Source organism: Ananas comosus, unplaced genomic scaffold (genome assembly GCF_001540865.1).
Source record: "Ananas comosus cultivar F153 unplaced genomic scaffold, ASM154086v1, whole genome shotgun sequence".
In the NCBI taxonomy this organism is placed as follows: Eukaryota; Viridiplantae; Streptophyta; class Magnoliopsida; order Poales; family Bromeliaceae; genus Ananas; species Ananas comosus.
The window spans coordinates 3,894-30,709 of record NW_017890761.1 but is presented as its reverse complement, the minus strand read 5'-3'; the positions used below and the strand labels follow the sequence as shown (position 1 = coordinate 30,709).

The window sequence follows — 26,816 nt, the reverse complement described above, 5'->3', positions numbered from 1 at the left end:
TCAGTGTGCTGCTCTTTCTTTGTTCAGTAGTAGAACAAACAGTAACCGCTCAACTTCAGCTTCCTTGTCATCTGGAGCTGACTCGCCTTCCGGGGTATTATCACAGCTGTGTACAGTGCTCTCGAAAGCCTCTTGCTGATGGCTTTTTTCACGGTCAGGGAATTCATTACCTGCTGCAATTTGCCGTCGCAATGCCTGCACCCTCGCATTTAAGTCTTACCTTCATTTCTAGCAAAGATAAAATTTAGAAAAGATGTGTTTAGTCGGAAGTTTATTCAAGTATTATTTTGTATGTAATCTACAGTGTTTTGAATTCTCTAGGTGAATAGAGTTCTACCTATCAGGGCACGACCACAAATTCGCTCCCATGGTGTGAACCCAAACGCACACAAAAGAAACAGAGTAAATCTTTGTCTGATTCATAAACAAGGCCATTCTGACTCACAAACGAACCAGGGAATAGAGTGAGGAGATCAGAGCAGCAGATAACTAACTGGATACTGCACAAAAAAAGGGGTGCGGCTGCAAAATAGCCCTCCACATTACATTAACAAATTGGTAAAGGATATTTCTACTTCTGTTGCTTATGTTACTGGAAAAATGAACATGGTGGAAGCAATTACCTCCCAGTGGACTGTCTGAATTCATCAAGCATCATCAGTTTCCCTGAACCAAGTGTCTCCCAAAGTCTTCTTGAGTTCTTTCTTCCTTTAACTGGGATATTACAGTCTCTAGAAATTTGACAGTATCCACTGCACTCTGCTTGAACCAAAGCTTAATAACATCAGAAAACATGTAAAACTGAAGAATTTTTGTCCAATGATTATAACATCTAACAAATATAAGACAACAAGCTAATCAAAACCTGATGCAGCAGGTATAAACTCGGAAAACTTTTGAACTATTTACCTCCTCAACATTTCCACGTTGGTGTCCTTCAGACTTCTCTAGACTAGTTTGTTGATTTCCAGATTTATTTCTCTCAATCCCAGTACTTGGCGAACAGCTGGAGCTGGAGCTCATGTTTGATGAATCTTGTGAAGACTCTTTATCCTTAACATTTCCCAAAATCTTCAGGAATAGCATTGCACAAACACGGTCGGGATCCCTGATTTGCTCAGGGCTGATGAAAACAGCATTCAACTTTGACAGTGTTGAACTCCTTCCAGTAGAAGATATTACCACTAAAGGATTTCCAATTGTTTCAAGTGCATCAGCAAATGCACTTAAAAACCGAGAATAATTTTGCGTCCTGGAATATATAACATGCCGAAGCTTCTCAGAGAAAGCCCTAGGCAGATCTCCAAGTAAATTGTTATATAAAAGAAGAGTTGCGAATTCATGAGTATCAATCCCAGTATTGAGATATGTGAGATAGAGTATTGTAACAAGCTGAAGTATCATCGGTCGATAGGACCCTGAAGGCAAAGAAGACTTTTGTATCCACTGGCGGATTTCATGCGTGCTACTTAGAAGGCTTTTAGTAATCATAGCAGTGAATGCCAGCGGTATATTAACAGGAGTATCTAACTGCATATTGGGGACAGGGATCAAACAGGAATCAATATAACCTCTACAACCATGGCATCTCAGCATTCCAATCAGTAAAGATTTAGTGCAGAAGACTTCCCATCTGGATTCTTGGCATGATAAGGCCAAGAACATAAGGCATTCGAGAAGATACATAAAGCAGTGTGGAGCGATGTAATCCAATTCGTGTATCCAATCTGCCTTGAATGCTGCCTCAAGTGCTTTTTTAAACGAAGAGATCAATAATATTTTTGAAGATCCGTGATCTAAAAATATCTTGAGTTGTTCGAGAAATTCTCTCCACTCTGACATTTTGTTCAGACATCCCTTGATTATGTTAAAGGAATCATCAGTTAATCGCCCTGTCAGGAGGATCAGCATCACCACTCTCCCTATCTGCCCGTGGGTCAAATTGCCATTTACCGGTTTCAGGTTTTGATCGAGCAAATCATCAAGCAAATTTTCAGCAGTCCTGTACTCATGAATGTGTAACATGTCCTCTGTTGTTCGATCTTTCCAATCATATGGGAAGACTATGTTCCAGAAAGATTCTAGAGACAAGTGAAAGAACCTGCATACCTTTTCGGCTAATTTTGACGGACTGGATTCGAACCCCTTAAGAAACTTTGCAACTTCATATATACATAAGACCACTTTCCCTCTGGAGAATTGCGATATTAAATTCCTCGGAGGAAAACAGATCATGGATTCCAATTTCTCCAGTACCGTCATACCAACAGAACATAATTCTATAGTCCAGTAATTTCGAGCAGATGATGCATAATGATGGGCATTCATCACAACATGATTTCTGTCTTTGTACAGAGAAACTTTACCAGTATTCTGAACCCAACTTGCATCCTTGTTCAGCACAACATAGAAGATATCATTATCATCCTTTCTGACTCCCAAGTATTCAAGACACAACTCTTCGTACATTATGAACTCCTTTTTGTCGAGCGATTCAGTTTTGTCTAGATGATTTAATACTTCCAATACAATTGCTTTCCACAGGTTCCAGATATGCACCAATGTTTCAGCAGAGAAACGATTCTGAGACATCATCTCATTTGCATGCTTTTCTACGTCCAAAACTACTTCTGAATCAAAAAAATACTTAGAGGTTTCTGAACGGAGAAGGACATCAAGTATAGCACGAGCAGTAAAAAATTCGAGTCGGATATTTTGACATTTCTGGGCTTCAATCAAATGTTTCGACATGTTCAACAAAGTTTTGGGCATGTCGCCTAACACTTCTACTTCAGAACAAACAGAACTGTAGAAGGAATCTGACACTTTTCGTGCAAAAGTTTTGGCTCTGTTAAGTAGTTCCTCCTTTCCAGTGAACTTTTTTAGAGGCCACCCATCACTTCCAGAAATCCATAGTGAGTTTATAACGACGTGAAAAAGAATTAGTCGTACAGCCTTCTCAAAAAGACCAGCTTTCTCGAGCATCTCTGCCTCTTGTAGGATATCTCCTTTCCTTCTGCAAATCTTTGCAGCTTCTAAGAAGTTCCCCATTTCAATCTCCACTTTAAGCAACTCTTCAAGAAGATTTTTAGAAGTCAAAAAAGACCGAATTCGATCCATAGATTGGAAAGCCTTAACGGAAACCATCATACGTTCTTTTTCTCCACGCTCGTAGTAGTGGATAGCACAGTTCTCCAAATACGTGAATCGAACTTCATCGAAGTCTTTGTAATTCTGTTTATCGACAAATGATTCCTCCTTCCATCTTTCTAAATACTGTAATCCAGAGTCAAATAGTTGTCCTTTGGAGCAAATCGAGATACACTTCAAGAAGCACTTTGCTTGAGAGTACAGATCAGCGGCAAGGGACCAGCATTCTGCTTTAGCAAAGCAATCCCCAGCATCTTCAAGCCTAGATTTGCCACACTTCTCCATATAAATGGTACCTGAGTTTAAGTGAAGAGTCTGGATATTAGACGTGTTAAGTAACAAGTAGTATTTTCGACCATTTATTTGAGTTAACAAAAATGTCAAAAATAGATCATTTCAGTAGTCCATTATGACACATTTCCTATTGGGTGCATGAACTACATAGTGCAGGTCTGTATGTTTCTACCTTGAAAAAAGTCATTCCTCAATGAGAAAGGTAGAATACATAGCTTCCACAGTAGAGGATCGCCTCCACAAGCTTTTAACTATTGTCTGTGTATAATATAATTTCTCAAAAAGCACAAACAGTGTAGCATAGAGGGTAGTGAATTTGTTCATTTCAAGATATGGAGGCCAACTACCTATTGAATATTAATGCCCTGAAAAGCTTACATAGTACATATGTTAAAAAATAGGGTAAAACTGTATGAAACTTAAACTATGCATCATTTGGATCTAGCTACCCAACCTGTCAAAAATTTGATTTTACTATCCAACCTTTCAATTTATTTGATTTAAGTTGATCAACGATATTTTGACTTCAAAATTTAAATGCATTGTTTATCTTTGCATATTTTGTGATGCAAACCGAGAGGTTGCCAAAATTGAATTTTCAAGTTTGCTTTTGTTTAAAGGTAAAACTAGGTTCAATTTATCAATTCCGATGAACTTTAAGCAAGAAAGCAAAAATTTCAGCAAAACAAAAATTAAAATCGAATTGAAGTAATACTAAGATGATGATAAACCTTCAATATATGAGATAATAACAACCAACTGAAAATACATATAATAGTTTCAAAAGGTAAATTCGGCTTTATCGGACTTAAGACTTTAGGTTTGGTTGTTTGGCAAATATGGTTAATAATAGTGGAAGGCTAGATTAAAGGGGGATAATAGGAGGTCAGGAGATAAGAGATACAAAAAGTGCACCGTTCACACGATTGCGAAGGATCCACGATCGACGAGGAGGGCGGTACACCACGGGTAGAACTTCGGCAACGGGGAAGAAGAAAATGAGGTAGTGACTCGGAAGAAGAGGAGGGGTAGAAGTAGAAGCCGATCTTGTCACGAGGAAGAAGCGACAACGATCAAGTTGAGGAAGAAGACGATCTCGGCGCGAGGAAGAAGCGTCGATGATCTCACCGGGAAGTAGAACGCCAAGGATAAAGATTGAGAGTAGAATTTTCTATTCATCCAAAAATATCTCCCTTAAGGTCTCAAGAACCATGTATTTATAGTGTTGAGAACCCTCCTATAATAAATTATTGTCTTTTCGTTTTCAAAACAACACGGTCACCCAAGAGTCATGCATTGAAAACGAAGCAATTTTGGGAATTTCAAAGGTCTTTGTTTTTGGGGAATTCCAAAGTTCTTGGGATTGTTTTTTGTTTATGGGAGAAAAGGATTTGGGTTAGCCAAATCAACTAAAACCAAATGATTTAAGTCCGAATCAAACACGGACCTACAAAATAAAAAAAAATTGCATTTGAAAATAAAACGAGATTTATTTGCTGCATCAGTTCCCCTCGAGTTGGGGAAATCTCGACTCCGTCGAGATGGCATCTTGATATCTCTTGTAGAAGTCCTCTCGAAGTTGGCGCAACTCCGCCTCAGAAACCCCACTGCTATCGGACAATGGTCGTCCACGCCAACGCACCAAGTATCGGTGATGAGTACCACGTCGCGTCACTGACTCGCGCACATCCAAAATATCCTCCACACCATCTGATGGAGTTTTAATGTCGGAGCGAGATGTCAAGCCATCAATATCGACAGTAGAGAGGGCTTCTCCATGGTACTCGTATAGCTCGCTGACATTGAAGATCGGGGACGTCGATACTTCCGGAGGTAGATCAATTAGATAAGCATTTTCCCCTAACTTCTTCGGAATTTTGAATGGTCCGTACTTTTTCCTGTTCAACTTGCTATAGCCTCCAGCTGGGAACCTTTCTTTCCTAAAATAGATCAAGACATTATCTCCTTCATTAAAAGTCATACCTCGGCGATGTTTATCCGCTGACTCCTTGTACTTGACAGTGGAATCCCGCAACCTCTAATGAACTTGTTGTTGCACCTCTTGAATTTGTTTTAGGTAATAGTCGGCATCTGCACTAACTCTACCAGGGTAAGGTAATGGTGCTCGGTCAAGAAAGTGGGCTATAGGACGGCCATATAAAGCTTCAAAATGAGATTTTCCAATGGTTCGGTTTATGGAACTATTATAAGCAAATTCAGCTTGAGGTAAAATTAAATCCCATTGTGTTGGTTTTTCTCCAGCTAAACATCTTAAGAGATTACCCAAAGATCGATTTACTATTTCCGTCTGCCCGTCAGTTTGTGGATGGTATGGGCTGCTGAAATTCAGTTTGCTTCCTGCCTTTGACATTAAAGTTCTCCAAAAATGACTAACAAATTTTGTATCTCGATCAGAGGTAATTGATTTAGGAATGCCATGTAAACGTACAATTTCATTGAAAAATAATTTTGCAATATATGATGCATCAGAAGTTTTCTTGCAAGGAATGAGTCATTTTCGTAAAACGATCAACAACAACAAAAACTGAATCAACTTGGCGTACAGTCTTGGGTAGGCTTAGGACAAAGTCCATGCTAATATCCTCCCAGGGCACAGTGGGAATGGGCAAAGGAGTATACAAGTCAGTATTTTGAGTTTGTCCTTTAAATGATTGACAAGTCTTACACCGCTGAACAAACCTTTCAGCGTCCTTACTCATGTTAGGCCAATAATACCTCTTTTGAACTAATCCCAAAGTTGTCTTTCCCGAAATGTCCCCTTAGCTCGCTACTATGCAAGTTCTGAATCAAGGACTCTCTTAACGATCCCTGGGGAATGCACAACTTGGACTTTCTAAAAAGATACCCGCCGTCCAAACAGTAATCAGAAGGTGAATCATTGTCAGGAGATAGGCACTTTTTTAGGATAGGACCGAAGTTAGGGTCATTTTGATATCGGTCCTTAACTATCTCAAATCCTACTATCTGTAAGGAAGAAGTGATAAGCAAATGGTTTCGACGACTGAGTGCATTAGCGACTCGATTAGCAATGCAGTGTTGGATGTCTCTCATAGGTGGAAGGCCATCAGGGAGTTCCTCAGGCATGATATCAGAAAATTCATTAAGCAATCGTTGAACAGCTCGAGGAACTTCAGTGTTTTTCGATTTTTCTTTTGCCGAAAGAATATATACCACTGGAGACTTTGCTAGATCTTTAGAGAATTGACTTTTGTTCAAAACTATCATTTTCTGCTCATTATTGGAGGGTTGCTTTTGGGACTCAATCGGCTTAGACTTTGGTTTGGAAAAGTAATTTAGGAGAACCAATCTAACTTTCTTGTTGTCCTTTGTGACAATGTAAGTGTTCTTCCTACCATCATATATAGTGCTACGATTAAATTGCCAAGGTCTACCTAACAATAGGTGACTCACATCCATGGGAACAACATCACACCAAACTTTATCAGCATAAGTTTTCCCAATAGAAAATTCAACAAGATATCTTTTAGTTACAAAAAATTCATCCCTATACTTAAACCAAGCTATTTTGTAAATTTGAGCAAGTTTTTCAGTTTTCAGTTTAAGCTTATCAACAATTTCCCTAGAGACAAAGTTTTCAGTACTTCCACTATCAATGACCAGAGAGCAAAACTTGCCTCCCGCGCTACAAATGGTTCTGAAAAGGCTACGACGCTTCCAATCATCTTGGGTGGACTTAGAGGCTGATAGGACTCGATGGATCATGAGATTTGTTTCAGTAGCATCAGGAGATTCTTCGGAAATCTCATCAACATCTTCTTGTTCTAAAGTTTCTTCCCCATTTTCATTCTCTTCATGACTTTCTATTAGATTGGCTCTAGAATCAAATTTTCTCAGAGGGCAATCAGAGGATTTATGTCCAGGTTTGTTACATTTATAACAAATGATGCCAGATTCAACGGGTTTTGCACCTAAAATTCCTTTGCCCTTAAGGTCTTGAACAAGTCTTGAAGAGATTTGACTATCGTTCTTTAAGATAGGCTTAGTTCCTATGGTGTTCTTTACGCTCGCACTTCCCTGACGAAAGGTTTGTCTTTTAAGTTTATTTTCNTCAGCCTTAAGTGCATGACTGTAAGCCATGTCGACCATATAGAAAGTTAAAAGGGCTAACTCATCTTGGATTTTAGTTCGAAGACCGGCTAGATAGCGAGCTATTAGCTGTTCTTCGTCCTCTTTAAGTTCATTACGAGCTTGAAGGGTGTAAAATTCTTCAGTATATTCTTGTGCCGATTTAGACCCTTGTTTAAGATTGTGTAATTTTTTGAAAAATAGTTTGACGATAATCAATCGGTAAGAATTTTTCTTTAAGTTTTTCTTTCATTCTTTCCCACGAGGCAATCTTTTCCTTACCCTTTCTAATCCTATCGTTTTGAACTTGTTTCCACCACACTAAGGCATGTCCTTTCAATTTAAGGGAGACAAATTTAACTTTTTTGTCATCAGGTAATTCTTTCCATTCAAAAAATTGTTCTATTTTGTCTAGCCAATCCACAAAATCTTCAGGTTGTAATTTACCCTCGAACTCACTCACGTTCATTTTAATGCCCTGATTCCATCGATGTATATTTCCTTGAGTTTGAAAAAGAGGATTTCTTCTAGCAGGTAAAGTACGATTGTCAAAAACAGGGTCACTTTCCGAATCTTCTCCAACTGCAGTTTGTTGTTGCATAGTTAATCTTTCCAATAGTTGTTGAATGTTATTCATTTGATTTTGCATGCTTTTCATGGAATCTTGTTGTTTCTCATATGCTTCTCTCCAATCACGAGGATTTTCACGACTGTCTGCCATACCAAATGCTTATAAGTTGATCAAAAAGTGATGCTTTTTTTTTTTTGAAATATTTTGGCCCAAAGTTGAATACCAAGAAAAAGTTGTTTTGATCAAAACAAACGCTCCCACGAAAAGAACTTTCTCTGATACCAATTGATACAAACCGAGAGGTTGCCAAAATTGAATTTTCAAGTTTACTTTTGTTTAAAGGTAAAACTAGGTTCAATTTATCAATTCCGATGAACTTTAAACAAGAAAGCAAAAATTTTAGCAAAACAAAAATTAAAATCGAATTGAAGTAATACTAAGATGATGGTAAACCTTCAATATATGAGAAAATAACAACCAACTGAAAATACATATAATAGTTCCAAAAGGTAAATTCGGCTTTATCGGACTTAAGGCTTTAGGTTTGGTTGTTTGGCAAATATGATTGATAATGGTGAAAGGCTAGATTAAAAGGGGATAATAGGATGTCAGGAGATGAGAGATACAAAAAGTGCACCGTTCACACGATTGCGGGGGATCCATGATCGACGAGGAGGGCAGTACATCACGGGTAGAACTTCGGCAACGGAAAAGAAAAAGATGAGGTAGTGACTCGAAAGAAGATGAGGGGTAGAAGTAGAAGCCGATCTTGTCACGAGGAAGAAGCGACAACGATCAAGTTGAGGAAGAAGACGATCTCGGCGCGAGGAAGAAGCGTCGATGATCTCACCGAGAAGTAGAACACCGAGGATAAAGATTGAGAGTAGAATTTTCTATTCATCCAAAAATATCTCCCTTAAGGTCTCAAGAACCATATATTTATAGTGTTGAGAGCCCTCCTATAATAAATTATTGTCTTTTCGTTTTCAACACAACACGGTCACCCAAGAGTCATGCATTGAAAACGAAGCAATTTTCAAAATTTCAAAGGTCTTTGTCGTTGACTTACTCAAATCAAACAAATTGAAAGGATGGTACAATTAAAATTTTGAAAGATTGGATAGCTAACTCCAAATGATAAGTTCCAAATATTTTTACCAAAAAATAATGAGACAATGTATTACCTGCTTTCATGTAATCCTTCAATTTGATATAACATGTAGCAGCTTTTTCCGGTTTGCCGATGATTTCATAGAGTTCAGCAGCTTTAAGTAGTGCAGCCTCACCCATTTCTTGATTCGTAGAAATAACCTGCTCAGCCGTTAGTACGAGGCCTGCTGCCCGTGCCCACTTTTCTCTGAATTCGTCACCAGCCTTTTCAAAGCACATAGTGGCCATCTCAAAATGCCCCTCATTGAATAACTGTAGAAGAAACAAAATCACAATTCCAGCATCAAATTCCTCCATATACCATGGAACTTGACGCAAAAAGAAGGGTGGTGGGGGAAAGAAATGGAGCGGCTTTAAATGTAATCATCACAATAATACAGACCTTGATACCACGTAACTTCCAATCCTCAGCACTGCTTGCCGTTTGCATTGCCTGGACAAGAGCTGAATCCAAGTGCCTTACTTGAACCAGACATAACTTTTTCCAGTAATCAAAAATGGGTTTACAGTATTCATCGCTATTCTCACAAATCCAAAGTCTTTGTCGTGTCCGGGTAATAGCGACATATAGTTGCTTCAGCTCTGAGCAAAGAAGATTGTGCTTTGCTTCATCAAATGAAGGAAATGACCTTGTCCTACAGGGTTCAAGTATATTGCGGGTATTCATATACTCATATACAACTCTCCACTTATTTTTCAATGGCGATGCACCAAAAAAATTATAAAGCAGAACGTCCTGCATAACAAAATTTAAAAAAAGAGGAAAACTTAAAGGTTGGTGAAAAGACTAGCCACCTGTTACATAGGGTTATATATATATATATATATATATATATATATATATATATATATATATATTCTTTTGCATAGCTTTTCTTCTTTCTTTCCCTCTTTTCTTGTAGGAACAGTTCCTACATGAAAAATGTCACTGCATGAAAATGGCAGAGAAGGGGATTAAACACTTACAGACGAGACATTGTTTTCAAAACCTTGTTAGTGCTAATCACAATATTTCAAGTTTTCTGCAATTTGGCATAAACTTATCCATGCTGATCTTTACTTGCCAAGATCCTTTCCTATGCCCTCGGCTGTATACAGTTGAGTTTGTTAGAGAAATACAAGAGATATGTTTGAAGTTACCTGAAATTCAAGGCCTTTGCACTCAACTATGGTTAAAACAAGAGCTTGTTCACCAACAAATTCCAAAATTTGCCTTTTGGCGCAATCATCACGCACGAGGATGACTTGTTCAGCTCCAAATCCACTCGAACTACCTGTTGTGTTTCTGCTCTCTCCAAAGATTGTTACGATAGCATTCTCATCATTACTTGATTCAAGCAGAACAGGAGCTTCTCCATATATCAAGCTAGTCTCTGGAGACAATTTGTCAACACATACAGGGAAAAAATAGTACAGAAGGTCCATGATACTCTGTGCCAGTTTCAGAACACCAAAATGCGTACGAAAATTCTGATTTAATTGGAACATATCAGCCATCGTGAATTCCTTTTTCTTGCTGTCCTGATTAAGAATTTCCGATCTCGAAAGGAATTCTGTATAGAAAAGAGAGCGAATATCTTCAAACCTGAAGTCGATACCCCTCGCAATCGTTTGAGCTGTGTCTCCAGCAAAAGTGAACCCTTCCTCAAAATTCATGCAGACATATCGGAGAAGGGCTAACTGTCTCATCGTAAGGTCCTGAACCTCATCAATGTAGACAAAATCTAATTTGTCACCTGTAAAACCATCACAGCTAAGTTGTTTGTGAAGGTGATTGACAACATCAGACAGATCGAACTCTCCAGCCATTCGTTTCTTGTTCTCGTAATCGATGAAAATGTCATATATTATCTCTCTGGTTTTGCTTCCCAATGTTGAGAACCGTTTATTAGATAGCATGATATACTCTTCTCTTTCAAGTTTAGCTTCTTGAAACTTGCCAGCTTCACTGCCACCCTTTATGTGNAATACCTGGTATTCGTCCCCATTGAGCTCTTTTACCTGTTATTCACAGAGGACTTAGAATTTTCATCCCTAATCCCTCCAATCTTTCCAATTTGCATTAAGATCCACCTCTCCAAGAATTGCAAGGTGCTGATTCTGTAGTTCTTCAGCGACGACCTCCAGTGTTTTGGCTCGTGCGCGACGTAGGAAGGTCGGATTTCGACGAAACTTGGTTTACTGGATTCTAGACTTCCAGAGGAATCCACGAAGTCCTGAATTGCAGATTTTGGTTGAGGTTAGCTTGGTCGAACTGAGATTTTCCTCTGCTGCTGTTGCTTTGGACAGAATTTGCCAATTTTTGAGTTTTCTTGGGGTGAACTTGGGAAGCAGGGGCTTTGTGGAGCTGAGTCACTTTCCCTATCAACCAGTACTGGATTTGGAACCCTCTCCACCTGAATTGGAGATCATTAGGTGAGTTTTGACATTGGAATTGGATAAATCCAAGCTTAAGGCTGAAATTGATGATTTTTATTGGATTTTTGGGTGAATTGTAAATTCAGATCTTGAGGGGCTTTGTTGCTGGTTTGGAGGTGTTTCCAGCAGTGTTGCTTAAGATCCGAGACTCTCTTGCTGCCAGGAATTGCACTAGAGGTGGGTGTATCATCGGTTTCGCTCCTAAGTGCATGTTTAGTCGACGTGTATAGTTCGATTTTGTATATCATGCTTTAATTCATCGATTAGCATTTTGGACGTAATATGAATATAAAAGCATGCTGAAATGAATGATTATATTATACATGTTGGACTTGAATTTTGACTTAGGAGAAAACCTGCGTTTTGACCCGTCATATGCTTAAACTACCAGATTTAGCTCTAGGAGCCGTGTTTCGATTGTATCGTTGCCGTATCAGTGCGATGGATACCTGGGGTAGTTTAGAAGGCATTTACGCTCGTGCTGGGATGCCGAGCTTATTTCTCAGCAGAGTATAGGCTGTTTCGGGTTGTTGGGTGCCGTTCGGGATAGCGGTGGACCCAGATTCTTGTTTTGGTCACAGATTGTGCCGAGGGCACGTGGGTTTGGTTTGTAGACCTGTTTTGACCTTGTTCACTTGACTTTGGCTAGTTGGAGCCTGATTGAGCTCGACAGAGATACGCTGCATACTCGGTTGGGTAGCGCCCACGAGTGCCACTCCGGAGTCAGGCTTTGTGCTTTCGCGTTGGTGTCGCTCATGCCAGTTGGACTTGCTCTCCACGGACCAGTTAGTGTTGATAGAGCCCGATAGTCGCAACGGGGCAGGGACGGGTGTATTCACAGTCCCGGGGACGGGTATGCTTACAGTCCCGATTGGATTGGGTCAGGTTGGACATTTTCTACAGTTGGTTAGTGTAGAGCATGATAGTGTAGTGTTTGATAGCGGTAGACTTTATTCCTACATTTTACAACTATTCTTGCTCCCTTCTGTAGACTTAGTGGGTGGACCGATGTTGTTTTGGGCGGTACCCACTGAGGACTACTTATTTTTACAGTAGTTCTCACGCCCAGTTGTTTCCTATGTTTTTGCAGAGCCACAGGTTCTGGCTGCTGCGCCTTCCGCGGATCAGGATCGAGGCAAGGGCGTTGCGAGCTAGAGCCCTACCCGACTGACAGAGCTAGAGGCACCCTACTGCAGGTAGTTGTTTTGATGGAGTTCATGTACATACCTATCTTTAACTCGTCAGTGCGAGTAGTTTTGTATTTTGGATTTGGACTATGTATATGAAACCCAGTTTGTTTAGCTTCTGTTTTCTCTAGCAGCTCTCTACTACTGTTCGTAGTAGTGTTTGATTTATAGGTACAGCTATCGCTTCGTATACAGGAAAAATTACTTTGTATACGGCGGATTTGTCGACGCGCCCGGGGAAAGTGTAATCCGGGGCGTGACATTCTTGGAGCTGCTATTCGGCTCCAAACTAATCCGCCAGAAGGAAAGACGGTTGATGGCAATGGAGGAGTATCACCACTTTTACAGTTAGTTTATTTACTAGTTAGGATTACTAATAATACAGTTATTATTATGGGTATTAATTCTCGTGTTATAGGAGTTGATTAATTTGCACTACTACTCGGATTCGGATCAGGGATATGATATTGTTAACGGACATTTTTCTTTTTATATTTTCAAACCGTGATTACATCACGGCCGTTAGTAATAATAATTTAGTAATCCTAATCGGAGTAAGAGATCTAAACACACTAAAACTAGGATTATTTATGCTAGTTATATTTATAGAAAGAGAAAACTACGTGTTTATATAATGCTTGTTGTTAAGGTTATTTATTTACTTGTTTCCTTCAATTTCTTGAAATTACATGTTGTTTGTTACTAAGATACTATACGGAAAATATTTCAAGAATTGAATTCTTTGGGAGGGGGTGCGTGTGTATATATATAGAATGATCTGCTCATGTTTGCTGGTATGAGGTTATTAATGTTAACAATTTCTTGATGATAAGAGAGAAATCAATCTGTGCCTGCTACTTAATAAAGCAATATTTTGCGAAGTGAATTAGCTAGATCTTTCTAATGTTACTTGATATTACAGAATTTTTATATATTGTCCAAATAATAAGAGTTGATTTGCTCTTGAAGATTTAAAAAAAAAAAAAACTCAAATACTCAAGTAGCTTTTTAATCTCGATTTCAATAGATTTCACTTGTATTAAACTGTGTTTAATTAAAATTGAAACTCCAAGGGTGATTAAAATCGAGGTCTAAACTTCGGAACTAAATTATTGAACTAAAACTTCGAAGGGCCAAAATTTAAAGGACTCATTAGTCTCAAGCTGTAATTCCAATGACGAAGTTCAATTAGTCCTGTAAAACTTCAACGTCTAAATTTGCAATAAACCTTTAGCTTTATGACTGCTTAATTCTTATGCAGGCATGGTTCTTATGCATCTATGACAGTCTGCTAGTTCAAATATCAATTTGAAAAACTATATTTACAAGTTACAGTATGTATTAATATGGCCATTTTAATTTAACTATGTTTAAAAGTCTGATTGATACTTAGGGATTTGAATCGGATCAGTTACCGCAAATTTGAACTTAAGTTAAAATCTCTAATAGAAATGGGTTCGACAATCAGATTTTCGGTAAGTTTCTAATTAAGAGTAATGCTCTTATACACTAATTAATTTTGACATATAAATTTTCGTGATGGACGGTTGTGATGAATTTCTTGAACTTGGGTGAGCGGCTATTGCTTCAGGTACTGGTCATTGGGTATGGAAGGTAGAGACTCTTTTTCATTATGTCAACAAGTTGGCAATGAGATTTTTAATTCAATATCCTTTTTTTTTTTTTTTTGATTAAACATGGATATACCCTATTTGGAAATAAGGAATAGAAACATTCGATAGCATCCGATCAATGGAGCAACAAAACAAAACTCCGTCTATGAAACTATGAAGAATAAGGTATGAAAAGACCCAGCAAGAGGTAGAGGTGGAGCAGTCATTTGCAAGATTAGCTTCCCAGCGCCATTTCCCATTGGCTAATCGTCCCACGAATTGTAATACACAGAACTTTGGCAAATTACGAAGTTCGAGTGTTGGAATAGTAATTGAAACTCTTCTACAACTTTTGAGGGATTGACGAGAGGTTTCCGCAAGTTACTGGAGTAAACAGATAGTTGGAAGTGGAAAAGTGCATTCCAATGTCGTTTTCGGAATCGGGTTGATTATGGAGTTTGAGGAGTGGAATGGGTAGATATACCGAAAATTCTGGGTTACAATGCTGAAAGTAAAATTAATCTATGAAATACCTCAATTCCGATTCGAAGATCGTGATAAAATAGGATCAAACCAAACCACTCGCTCCACGGATCAAATGCAAGATCACAAGATGGAAATTGCACTAGTTTCCACAACCCAAATGTCAAATCCTCCAAAACGAGAGTAAACTTTAGGAATTCAGTGATTGGGAGAAAATCTCATTGAGAGAAGAAGAAGCAGAAATGTAAGTGTTTTTTTTTTTTTTTTTTTTTTTTTTTTTTTTTTTTTTTTTTTTTTTTTTTTTACGTTCCATCCCTCCTTTCTCTCTGCACGTTTGTAACTGCTCGTACTGGGTGGTTTTCCAAGCAACTAAGGAAACCACCTCTTAATGGGTCGGATCGGATTTGCCCATCATGGGTGACCCGAAACCCGATTAAAAAACCAACATCTCCCACTCGCACGCGATGGGCAAACAATTCCCATTATCTTGGTGATTTTCATACTGACAAATGGGTCGTGTGACCCGCGAGCCAACTCATAAGTCTATCTATGCACCTGTTAGGGATACATAATAGCTGTGAAAACCAAAGACGATATTTTATTCTTACCTATATCATGACTCGCTATGCCCTAAACAAAATTAGTTATGTCAAATTAAGTATACCTAATCCCTCAAAATGGCTACACTTAATCTTTCTTTTCTTACTATGTATTCACAATTATGTTCCAACTTTTCTACAAAAGCAACATAACTGGTCGACCGGTGAATACATATGCTTGACATAATCTAAAATGTCTTCCTTTTGTTTTCATACTTATCAGTTTTAGACCAACCGCTTTCCTAGACATGCCCCATAAGGCTAATTATTTCATCACCGCTGGAAACATGCTAAAGTAGCGAACATTGATCTGTCACATCAGAATATAGACATAAGTTACTAAGGGCACTTAAGAGACCATTGTATATTTAAGGTCTCGAGGAACTCACACAATAAGAATGCNTATGCTAGCTGTTATAAAATTTATAAACTGTAAGATAAAAAAGTAATACACTTTACAGAGTCCGGCTACTATACTATCTATAGCACCAAACGCTTGGTGCTATCAAGTTTTTCACCGTTAGGTCTACCCCTTTGACCATTTCCACCGATTAGATCATATTATTCAACTAACCATCTACTCAATCCTAGAGGACCACTATCATTCTAACCGCACATCTCTTTTCATCCAAAGATTGAAAATCTAATAGCACCAATGACTTGGTGCTATTAATAATATAGTAGCCTAGTTCCACTTTACAAACCATAGAGTGGCTATGTCAAAATATAGGTTGAGAAAAATACTAAAATTTACCACATTGTAATTTGTGAAATATATCATGTCATTATTGTTGATTGCAATTTCAGTCATTTGATAAACATAACTAATGAGAGGCTTTAGTCGTCTAATGAGTGAATTTTTTTGGAAAGAGATATACAATTTAGTATTTTCGAGATTTGACCGTGATTATCAATTTTAGTTATCATGCAGGATTCAACCGAAATTATCGAGATTTAGTTTTCAAATAAGTTTCGATCTTTTTAGGAAAGTTGACTTCTGATTCGAATTGTGGAGGCTATCAATACTACGCAGACGACGAAGGACCCCTCTCTTCAACATAAAAACATTTGCCAAATTACTAAAATGATTTTAAAGCAAAAGTAACTTCGGTAGCTTTTAATAGTAGTTTTGGCAATTGCTAATAGTAATAGTTATTGTAAGTTCAGTAACTCTTAGTAGTAGTTTTAGTGGTGTAGATGACATGCCTTGAACTTTAGCATTTTTTTTTTTTTTGAGCGAGATAGGTAGCACAGTACCCGCTTCTTTTATTTAATTTAGAAATAAACTTAGCTAGGAATGTGAATCAACTAGGATTCAAACTTGGGACCTCGGGTACCAACCACCAAGCCCTTTGCCACTTGCTCTAGGGACGATCAGTAACTTTAGCAAATTTGATCAAATGGGGGGAGGGGGGGTTGGTGTTTGGAATTAGTTGCTATTATTGCAAACTTATAAAAGGAGATACTTATTATTTACTCTCATCTAATAGGAGTCGTCTCTCCACTCCATCTCTTACTCTATCCTTTCTCTTTTTCACCCTCCAAAGAAGAACCACCATTGTTGGGGCAGCTTCCAAGCTCAGGTTTAATCTCATCCGAAAATTAGGGATGGTAACGAGCTTCAAGAGGAAGATCTAAGAGGAAGAAAAAAAAATTCTCTGTCAAAAGAGAAAGGTGAGTTGGAATTTTTAGGAATTTTAGTTTTAGGTTATCAAATAGGGATATTTGGATTTCTAATGGTTTTAGAACCATTTTTTGGGTTATTCTTAGTGCTCCAAGAGATCAAGCCCACCCCATTAGTAGAGAGTTCGGCTAAGGTGGGGAATATCACCGAAAATGGGTGATCTCTTTTTCTGTCCACAATTTCTTGTTTATTCAGCATGTGAAAGTAAAATTTAATCTATGAAATAACTCAATTCTGATTCGAAGATCGTGATAAAACAGGATCAAACCAAACCACTCGCTCCAACGGATCAAATGCAAGATCACAATATGGAAATTGCACTAGTTTCCACAACTCAAATGTCAAATCCTCCAAGAAAAGAGTAAACTTTAGGAATATGAGTGATGGGGAGAGAAATCTTCTTTTCTTTTTTTTTTGAAGAAGAAGAATCGGAGAGAGTAAGTAATGTTTTCACCTTTCCTCCCTTGTTCTCTCTGTCATGGTTTGTAACTTGCACGTAGTGCAGAGTGGTTTCCCAACCAACTAAGGAAACCACCACTTAATAGGTCGGGTCAGATTTGCCCATCATGGGCGACCCGAAACTCGATTAAAAAACCAGCATCTCCCACTCGCACATGATGGGCAAACAATTCCTATTATCTTGGTGATTTTCATACTAACAAATGGGTCGTGTGACCCACAAGCCAACTTATAAGCCTATCTATGCACCTGTTAGGGATACATAATAGCTGTGAAAACCAAAGACAATATATATTATTCTTACCCATATCATGACTCGCTATGCCCTAGACAAACTTAGTTATGTTAAATTAAGTGTCCTAATCCCTCAAAATGGCTACACCTAATCTTTCTTTTCTTACTATATATTTATAATTATGTTCAAACTTTTCTACAAAAGCAACATAACTGGTCGACCGGTGAATACATATGATTGACATAATCTAAAATGTCTTCCTTTTGTTCTCATACTTATCAGTTTTAGACCAACCGCTTTCCTAGACATGCCCCATAAGGCTAATTATTTTATCGCCGCTAAAAACATGCTAAAGTAGCAAGAACATTGATCTATCACATCAAAATACAGACATAAGTTATTAAGGGCATTTAAGAGACCATTTTATATTTAAGGTCTCGAGAAACTCACACCATGAGAATGCAGGGATTCTGTTTATTTAATCTCATTTTCCTCATAGTCACTTTTACACACGCGGTATGAAACACGTGTTATGGTGTAATTTCTCCTCTAAGGAGCGTATGTCAAATAAAATCATAAACACCATACAGATTTTGGTTAAACACCTTATTGTATCTAACTTGAGTTCTCTATACAATAATTTTATCGTATTGTGTATCAGAGATCTTACATCTGGTAATTCAGGCTAACATGATTGTGGGATCATCATGTTCAGTCCAAAAATATACAAACAATTTAAATATGGACCTCATCTTGACTTTAGTCAAGGCGACATATATATGTACACTTTTAAACTCTCTTATAACATGTCTCTGGTTTTCTTAAAAGATGAATGTACATTTGTCTCATCTCAGCATGCCCTCTTTGCTTCTGAGGCAGTCGCTCGTGTGAGAAAGCCGACTTCAACTTGGTGACATACCTTTTAAATATCACATAGTTTTTGCTAGTATCAATGTATACTCTTCACATAGAAAATAAAGTGGAGTGCAAACTTCATTAATACAATGTACTAATATAACATTGTATAGTTAATCTTAAAGTACAGTACATCATATTCTACACAATCCTAACGATTCGACATGTGATCTGAACACATCTCTTGTCAAAGGTTTCGTGAATAAATCGGCAACCATCAGATGCGTAGATATATACTGTAGAACCACATACTTTTGTGCCACAATGTCTCTTATAAAATTATTCTTTATATCTATGTGCTTTATTCTTCCATGATATTTCGGATCCTTTACAAAAGCAATTGCAGCTTGATTGTCACACTGAATTTTTACAGAATTAAAGTTATCTTTAGTTATTCCCAAACTTTGTAAAAATCTTCTCAACCAAATTGCCTCTTGTACTGCTGTTGAACAAGCTATAAATTCAGCTTCCATAGTTGATAATGTAGTACAATTTTGTTTCTTGCTATTCCAAGAGATAGCGCCATTGTTAAGTAAGAATACATAACCAGAAGTGGATTTGCGCTCATCCAGATCTCCTACCCAATCTGCATCTCAATATCCTACCAAACGCAAATCTTTTCCTTAATAATACAATGAATAATTTGCAGTTCCTTTAAGATATCTGAGGATCCTTTTAACACATTTCCAGTGTTTCATGCTAGGGTTTGATTGATAACGGCTCATTAAACCCACGGCATAACATATATTTGGCCTCGTACACATGGTGGCATACATTAGACTTCCAACAGCACTAGAGTAAGAAACTTTAGCCATTTCTTTTCTTTCTTCTGCAGTTTTAGGACACATGTCAAGACTTAGGCCTTCACCCTTTGCTATAGGAGTATCAATGGGATTACAATTCTGCATATTAAATTGTTCTAAGATTTTCTTGATATAAGGCTCTTGTGAAAGACCCATAATTTTCTAGAACGATCTCTATAAATTTTCACTCCAAGAATATATGCAGCTTCCCCCATATCCTTCATTTGAAAATTAGAGTGTAACCACTCTTTAGTGATATTCATGAACTCCTTATCATTTCCTGCCAATAGTATATCATCAACGTATAGAGATAAAAATTGTAAATTTACACTCTTCACATTTAATAAATACACAATGATCCTCATTGATCATTTTAAAACTATAAGATGTTACGGCTTTATGGAATCTCAAATATCATTGTCTGGATGATTGTTTTAGGCCGTATAATGATTTTTTTAGTTTACAAACTTTATTTTCTTGGCCATCAACTTCAAAACCCAAAGGTTGATCCATATAAATTTCTTCATCCAACTCACCATTGAGAAGAGCTGTTTTAACATCCATTTGATGTAACTCCAAATCTAAATGAGTTACTATGGCAAGAATTAGACGAATGGAGGTAAAATGTACTATAGGTGAAAAGGTTTCCTTGTAATCAATACCCTCTTGTTGAATATAACCTTTCGCTACTAGGCGAGCCTTATAGCTTTCAATGGATCCATCTGCCTTGCGCTTAATTTTGAGAACCTATTTGTTCCCTATAGTTGTGCGCCCTAGTGGCAGATCAACCAAGTCCCAAACATGGTTGGATTTTATTGACTCCATTTCTTCTTCCATTGCAATTTTTCTTTGTTCTTTTTTCTGGGCAAGATAAAGCCTCTCCTACATTCTTAGGTTCAACTTCATCATGTGAAGCTACCATAAAGGCTTCACCCTCAATCTCAAATCATTGTCGAGGAATGATTTGACGATTGCTTCTTCGCAATTTTGAACCATGTGGATCATATTCACTCCCACTTGGTTCATGTGTGTCATCACCAACGAAGTTTTCAATTTCACATAATTAAAATTCCTTGTCAATTTCACCTTTACTGGGAAATTCGTCCTCTGTGAACGTGGCATCACGTGATTCTATTTCATTTAAACCTCCATCGGAATGTTCACCTAAGAACACATAACCTTTTGATTGTTCTGAGTATCTTATAAAGATACATTTCTTCCCTCTAGGACCTAGTTTTTCATACTTGTGGGAAGAATCATGAACATAGGCTGCCGACCCCCATGGTCGCAAATAAGTTAAATCAGTTTTTCTACCTATCCATAACTCATAGGGAGTAGATGCAACTGATTTAGAAGTTACACAATTTAATATATAAACTGCTGTTAATAAAGCATCTCCCCAAAACGAAATGGAAAGATTTGCTTGTGTCATCATTGATCTAATCATATCTAGTAATGTCCTATTTTTTCTTTTTGCAACACCATTTTGTTGCGAAGTTCTAGGAATAGTCAGTTGCCTTTCAATGCCCTTTTCATTATATAACTAGTATAATTACCTGCGCGATGCGGCAGACAGGTATTATCGAAATATTATATTTTTAATCTAATCCAACTCACCTTAAACAAAAACTATCAAATAATTCCAAAAAATATTGTAAAATAGGTTAAAAATAGATAACAAATAAAAAATAAAAGAGAGAAAAAAAAAAGATAGAGAAATTATTACTTGGTATTGATCTCTAAGAGGGTGAGACTTACTATTATTTTTGCCGCCACCTTGATCTTCACTGCCATTGCCCATGCTTTCTTTCACAGTCGTCGCCGCCGCTTTGGTCTCTACTACTTTCTCATTCACCACCTCCACCACCACTATGACCTGAAGTATCTAAAGAACTCTACAAAAAAAAAGAGGAGATAGGGTTGTGGGAGTTAGAAAAAATAGATGGTAGAGAAGAAGAAAAGACTTGTGGGCTCGAAAGAGGTGAAGCGGTGGACGTTGAGAAGATGAGAAGATACTAAAGTTAGGAGCTGAAAAAAAAAAAAATCCCACACCTCGTACTAAATGAGAATAGAAGAAGACACCAAAATTAGAAGTTAACAAAAAAAATAGAAAAAAGTAAATTGATGCCACATCTTTTGGCAAATGAAAGATGTCATAATTTATTATAAAAAATGAATAGACTTTTATTTTCATGACATGCATAGGAGAGAATGGGGCTTTTGTATGAATTTGTATCGTTTAAGATTATATTAGGATTAGGATAGGTGGATGCATTAATTAAATGTTATATGTAAAGGGAAGATGAAGGGTTGGATTTTTTGTGTGGGTTTCTAAGTTTACGGAACTCATCTTCTTTCTTTTTTAATTACCTTCCGACGTTACAAAAAAGGAATTATGAGATGGAAAGCCGAAGAGACATACGATATGGAAAAGAAATTAATAAGACAGAAATTAATAAGACGGGAAGCCGAAGAGGTAGACGTTATAGGGAAGGAATTAATGAAACGGAAAGTCGAAGAGACAGACGTTCATAAGGTGAAAGCAAACAGTGAACGAAACACTGCCACGTGGCATTTCTTATGGGGATTAATGTATAGGAATAGATTCTTTAAACTATTCAGAGAGATACTCCCTAACCCTATCATTGTTAAAGCTTTAATCCTTCTATCTAGCTGATTCTCTATAAGGTTAACATAATGCTTGAAGCAATCCAATGCTTCTCACTTGTGAGCAATTAGATAGATGTAACCAAAACGGGTGAAATCATCTATAAAAGTAATGAAATATGATGCCCCATGTCTTGCCCTAACATTCATTGGACCACATATATCAGAATGAATTAATTGCAGTGGATATTCGTCTTTTGTTCCTTTGCCAAATGGTTTTCTAGTTATTTTTCTAGCTAGACAGTGTTCACATTTAGGCAAAACAATTACAGTAAGTGAACCTAACAGGCCATGTTTAGCAAGCCTATTCAACCTTTCTTGACCAACATGTCCTAGTCTAGCATGCCAAGAAGCAATTGAAGAAAAACAACTTCCAACATAATTATACACATTATGTTCACAATCCAACACAAAGAAACCATTTAATAAATAGCCAGTACCATAATAAACAGATTCATAAAATATGTCCACACGATTATTGCAGAAATTTAAACCATAACCTAAACCTAAAAGAACAGATACAGAGACCAAGTTTCGTCGAATCTCTGGAGCATATAGGACATCATGAAAGAGCAAAGTTCGACGACCACGCAACACCACCTTGCACGTGCCTATCCTTTTTACGTCAACTTTCGCATTGTTTCCTACATATATCCATTTAGTTCCAGCTTGGACTCGACGATACTCTACAAATGCACCTCGGTCTCCTGCTATATGATATGTGGCTCCTGAGTCTATAATCCACAAAGAATAAGAATCTATGAGCAACACCATACTAGAAACACAAACAGTATTAAGAAAAATAGAATGAAATGCTACCTTTTTCTGCTCGGTACACTCACGAGCAAAGTGACCCAACTTGCCACAATTATAGCACTTCATCTTACTCTTATATTTCTTTTTCTTCCAAAACCGTTTGTCTTTCTAATTTCCTTTGAATTTGTTCTTTTTAGGTCCCTGTCCAGTCTCCACTCCCTTCCTCTTTCTATTTTTAAATTTCTTATACCCAGAGCCTGAAGCTTTGTGTGAACTGGATTCAGTAATATAAGCATGTACGGGATCTCTTGTAGCCCCAAGACGCTCATCTTCCAGTTCCACATAGCGAGCTACATCAGCAAAAGTTTTGATGTTGTCATTGTAAGTTAAATTAACTTTCATGTGCTCCCAACTATCAGGAAGAGAGCGGATTACTGCTTGACCTTGCTGCACATCAGTGAGGGTGTGTCCTGCTGACTTCAATTCCCTTATCATGTTAGACATCTCTCTTAGATGTTGTTTGATGGTATGATTAGGGAGTTTCTTATAAGTATCAAATTTGATGGTCAACTGTTTCAATTTGATTACAGTTGTACTGCCAAATTTTTCATTTAGATGAACCCACATTGCATGAGCAGTAGGAAGTTGCTCGCACTCACTAATGAGATCATCAACCATTGAACTTATCAGAATTCCACGAGCAGAGGAATCCTTTGCTCTCCAAGCACGATAAGCTTCTTAATCTCTTCTATGCTGAGCAGTATTTCCTTCACCAGGGTCGGTCATGGTATAATGAATAGTTTTAATGCTTGTTGTTCCTCAAGAACATATTGAATCTTAGTTTGCCAAATATTGTAATTATCACCATCGAATTTCTCACCCTTATTGAGATCTGCTATGATATTCTTTGATGCCATGGTATTTCAAAGCTACATAGAGACATTGTAAAATTAAATACTAGCACTTACAAAAATTATCTAAAACACATATATAACTTTATACTATATAATGTACTAAGTTAATCATAATATAATATAAGAAATAGAATCGAAAGTTCACTATGTTCCCAATCATCTTCTATATTCAAATATTCATCACAAACTTGGCATTCACCATATAAAGAGATAAGTTCTAGATAACAAAAAAAAAGTTCAAGATTTCTCCAAATCTAAGAACTCCCACTCAACTAAGCATTTATCAAAAAATGAAGTACATTTATCATCATCAATAAAAGAAAGTTGTGTCATGCCATTTATAATTTTAACTATTAAACAAAATGCATATTTTCATTAACACAAGAAAACGCTACACATGCTTCCACTACATAGTGTTGATTATTAAAATACATAACAACAACAACATAAAACAAAAAAATACCCTCCATGGATATAAATACAATTCGAACTAACTTAATTTTCATCGTTAAACACTCTACACCATGGTTCTGGAACAACATCATATGATACTCATTCCACAATGTCAAGTGCTGCCTTTTCTAATAATAGGCCTCCAGCAGATCTGCTAAGAGCAGTGCGCCTACCATTTCGAAGATTAGGAGATAGAGCGAGAATATTTGTCCTTCTTACAGCACTTGTAATGTAATGACGATTATATACATCCCTAAATTTCGATATTAGACCACCATAAGACAGTATGAAATCATATTTATTTTTAAATATATTCCACTAAGTTTTAGCCCAATAATTTGGTATTGAATTTCTAAACGCAAGTGCTCTCTGAAAATCTTGAATGATATAATCGTTATTTTCAACCATATTGAACAAGTCATCTAAAAACGATATATGTTGTTCCATGGAGTGTGACGGATTCATCTTATAAGTTATGATGGGGCACAATAGTCCATCACATCTTCCCCGTAAGACTCTTTTAGTTCGAATAGTACGTGCCATATCTAACAAAAAATTTTTAACATTCATGAACATGTCATATCTAACAAAATTTAACAATCGTTAGCATGTAATATTTTCAATGTAAATATTTTATCTACAATATTACAACATCAATCAATGCATTATGATGTCAATTAAATAAAATAAATTAATTCATAATTTGCTAAAACTATACATGAGTTTAAAATAATTGAACCATTATAAAATAGTCCATTAAAAAAATAAAATAGCAAATTGCTCTATCCAGAAATTGAACCCTTAAACCTCATGAATATGCCATATCTAACCAAATTTAACAATCATCTATTAAACTATATGAATTCACAATGTTGCTTGCCACGTGGCAAGTTTTCTTTCAATCTCGGTAGCCCTTTTTTGAACTCACATTTGTTCTTGACTCTTCTCCTCCTCTCCTCCTCTCCTCTCTATTCAATGACGTGTAATCAATATCCTCTTTAATTTATACGTTACTTATTTTTCTCTTCAATATTGGTTTTTTTTCTCCCTCAAACATTTTTTCAACGCCAAACCCTTCACCTCCCCATCCTTTGAAATTACGAGAATTAATTAATTGAAAATACAATATTTAATTATATGCACCATNTCGATACCAGATCACCATAAGATACTATGAAATCATACTTATTTTTAAATATATTCCACCAAGTTTTAGCCCAATAATCTGGTATTGAATTTCTCAATGCAAGTGCTCTCTGAAAATCTTGAATGATATAATCGTCATTTTCAAGCACATTGAACAAGTCGTCTAAAAATGATATATGTTGTTCCATGGAGTGTGACGGATTCATCTTATAAGTCATGATGGGGCGCAATAATCTATCACCACATCTTCCCCTCAAGACTCTCTTAGTCCGAATAGTACGTGCCATATCTAACAAAAAAAATTTAACATTTATGAACATGCCATATCTAACAAAATTTAACAATTATTAGCATGTTAAATTTTCAATATAAATATTTTATCTACAATATTATGGCATCAATCAATACATTATGATGTTAATTAAATAAAATAAAATAATTCATAATTTGCTAAAACTATACATGAGTTTAAAATAATTGAACCATTATAAAATACTCCATTAAAAAAATAAAATAGCAAATTGCTCTATCCAGGAATTGAACCCTGAACCTCATTCATACCAAAAACTTAACCTTGTTGCCAACAACCAACAAGTCAAGTGTCAAAATATTAAATATGTACCAACTTTTATATATATATACAGTTTCGGCCGAACCATATTATTACAATCCAATAACCTGTTTATATTGGATTGGATCTGGAAAAAAAAATCCATTAATAGAATATTACGAACCCATTAAGTCCGTGTTCAATTCATCGTACTTTCTTTTCCCGAAATGAGAAAAAAATTGAGCAATCTACATATTATTAATTCTCATTATAAGATTGACAATACAAGTCAAAGAATTTAAAAATAAATTCTTACTTTAGAGTAAATCATGTATTCAATCTCAAGAGAAGTAATTTCATACAAATTTCATGTATAAGAAAAAAATCATTCATAACAAGTTCCATCGTGGAAATAATTAAGAGTCAAGGATTTGGTTTAAACCTGTCTCTGATACCAATGAAAGTAAAATTAATCTATGAAATACCTCAATTCCGATTCGAAGATCGTGATAAAATAGGATCAAACCAAACCACTCGCTCCACGGATCAAATGCAAGATCACAAGATGGAAATTGCACTAGTTTCCACAACCCAAATGTCAAATCCTCCAAGACGAGAGTAAACTTTAGGAATTCAGTGATT

At 36.7% G+C, this 26,816-nt stretch overlaps 1 protein-coding gene across 1 annotated transcript; it reads right to left on the bottom strand.

The window, feature by feature from the left end:
- On the bottom strand, positions 1-23,789 carry LOC109704209. Its single transcript, XM_020224976.1, has 11 exons — positions 23,362-23,789; positions 22,626-23,130; positions 21,447-21,564; positions 20,775-21,002; positions 19,841-19,968; positions 10,433-11,293; positions 9,675-10,028; positions 9,307-9,544; positions 910-3,446; positions 673-759; positions 1-195 (listed from the first exon to the last, which is right to left on the bottom strand). The coding sequence occupies exons 1-11, from the start codon at positions 23,787-23,789 to the stop codon at positions 1-3; spliced, it is 5,679 nt and encodes a 1,892-aa protein (XP_020080565.1).
- Between the last annotated feature and the right edge of the window lie 3,027 nt (positions 23,790-26,816).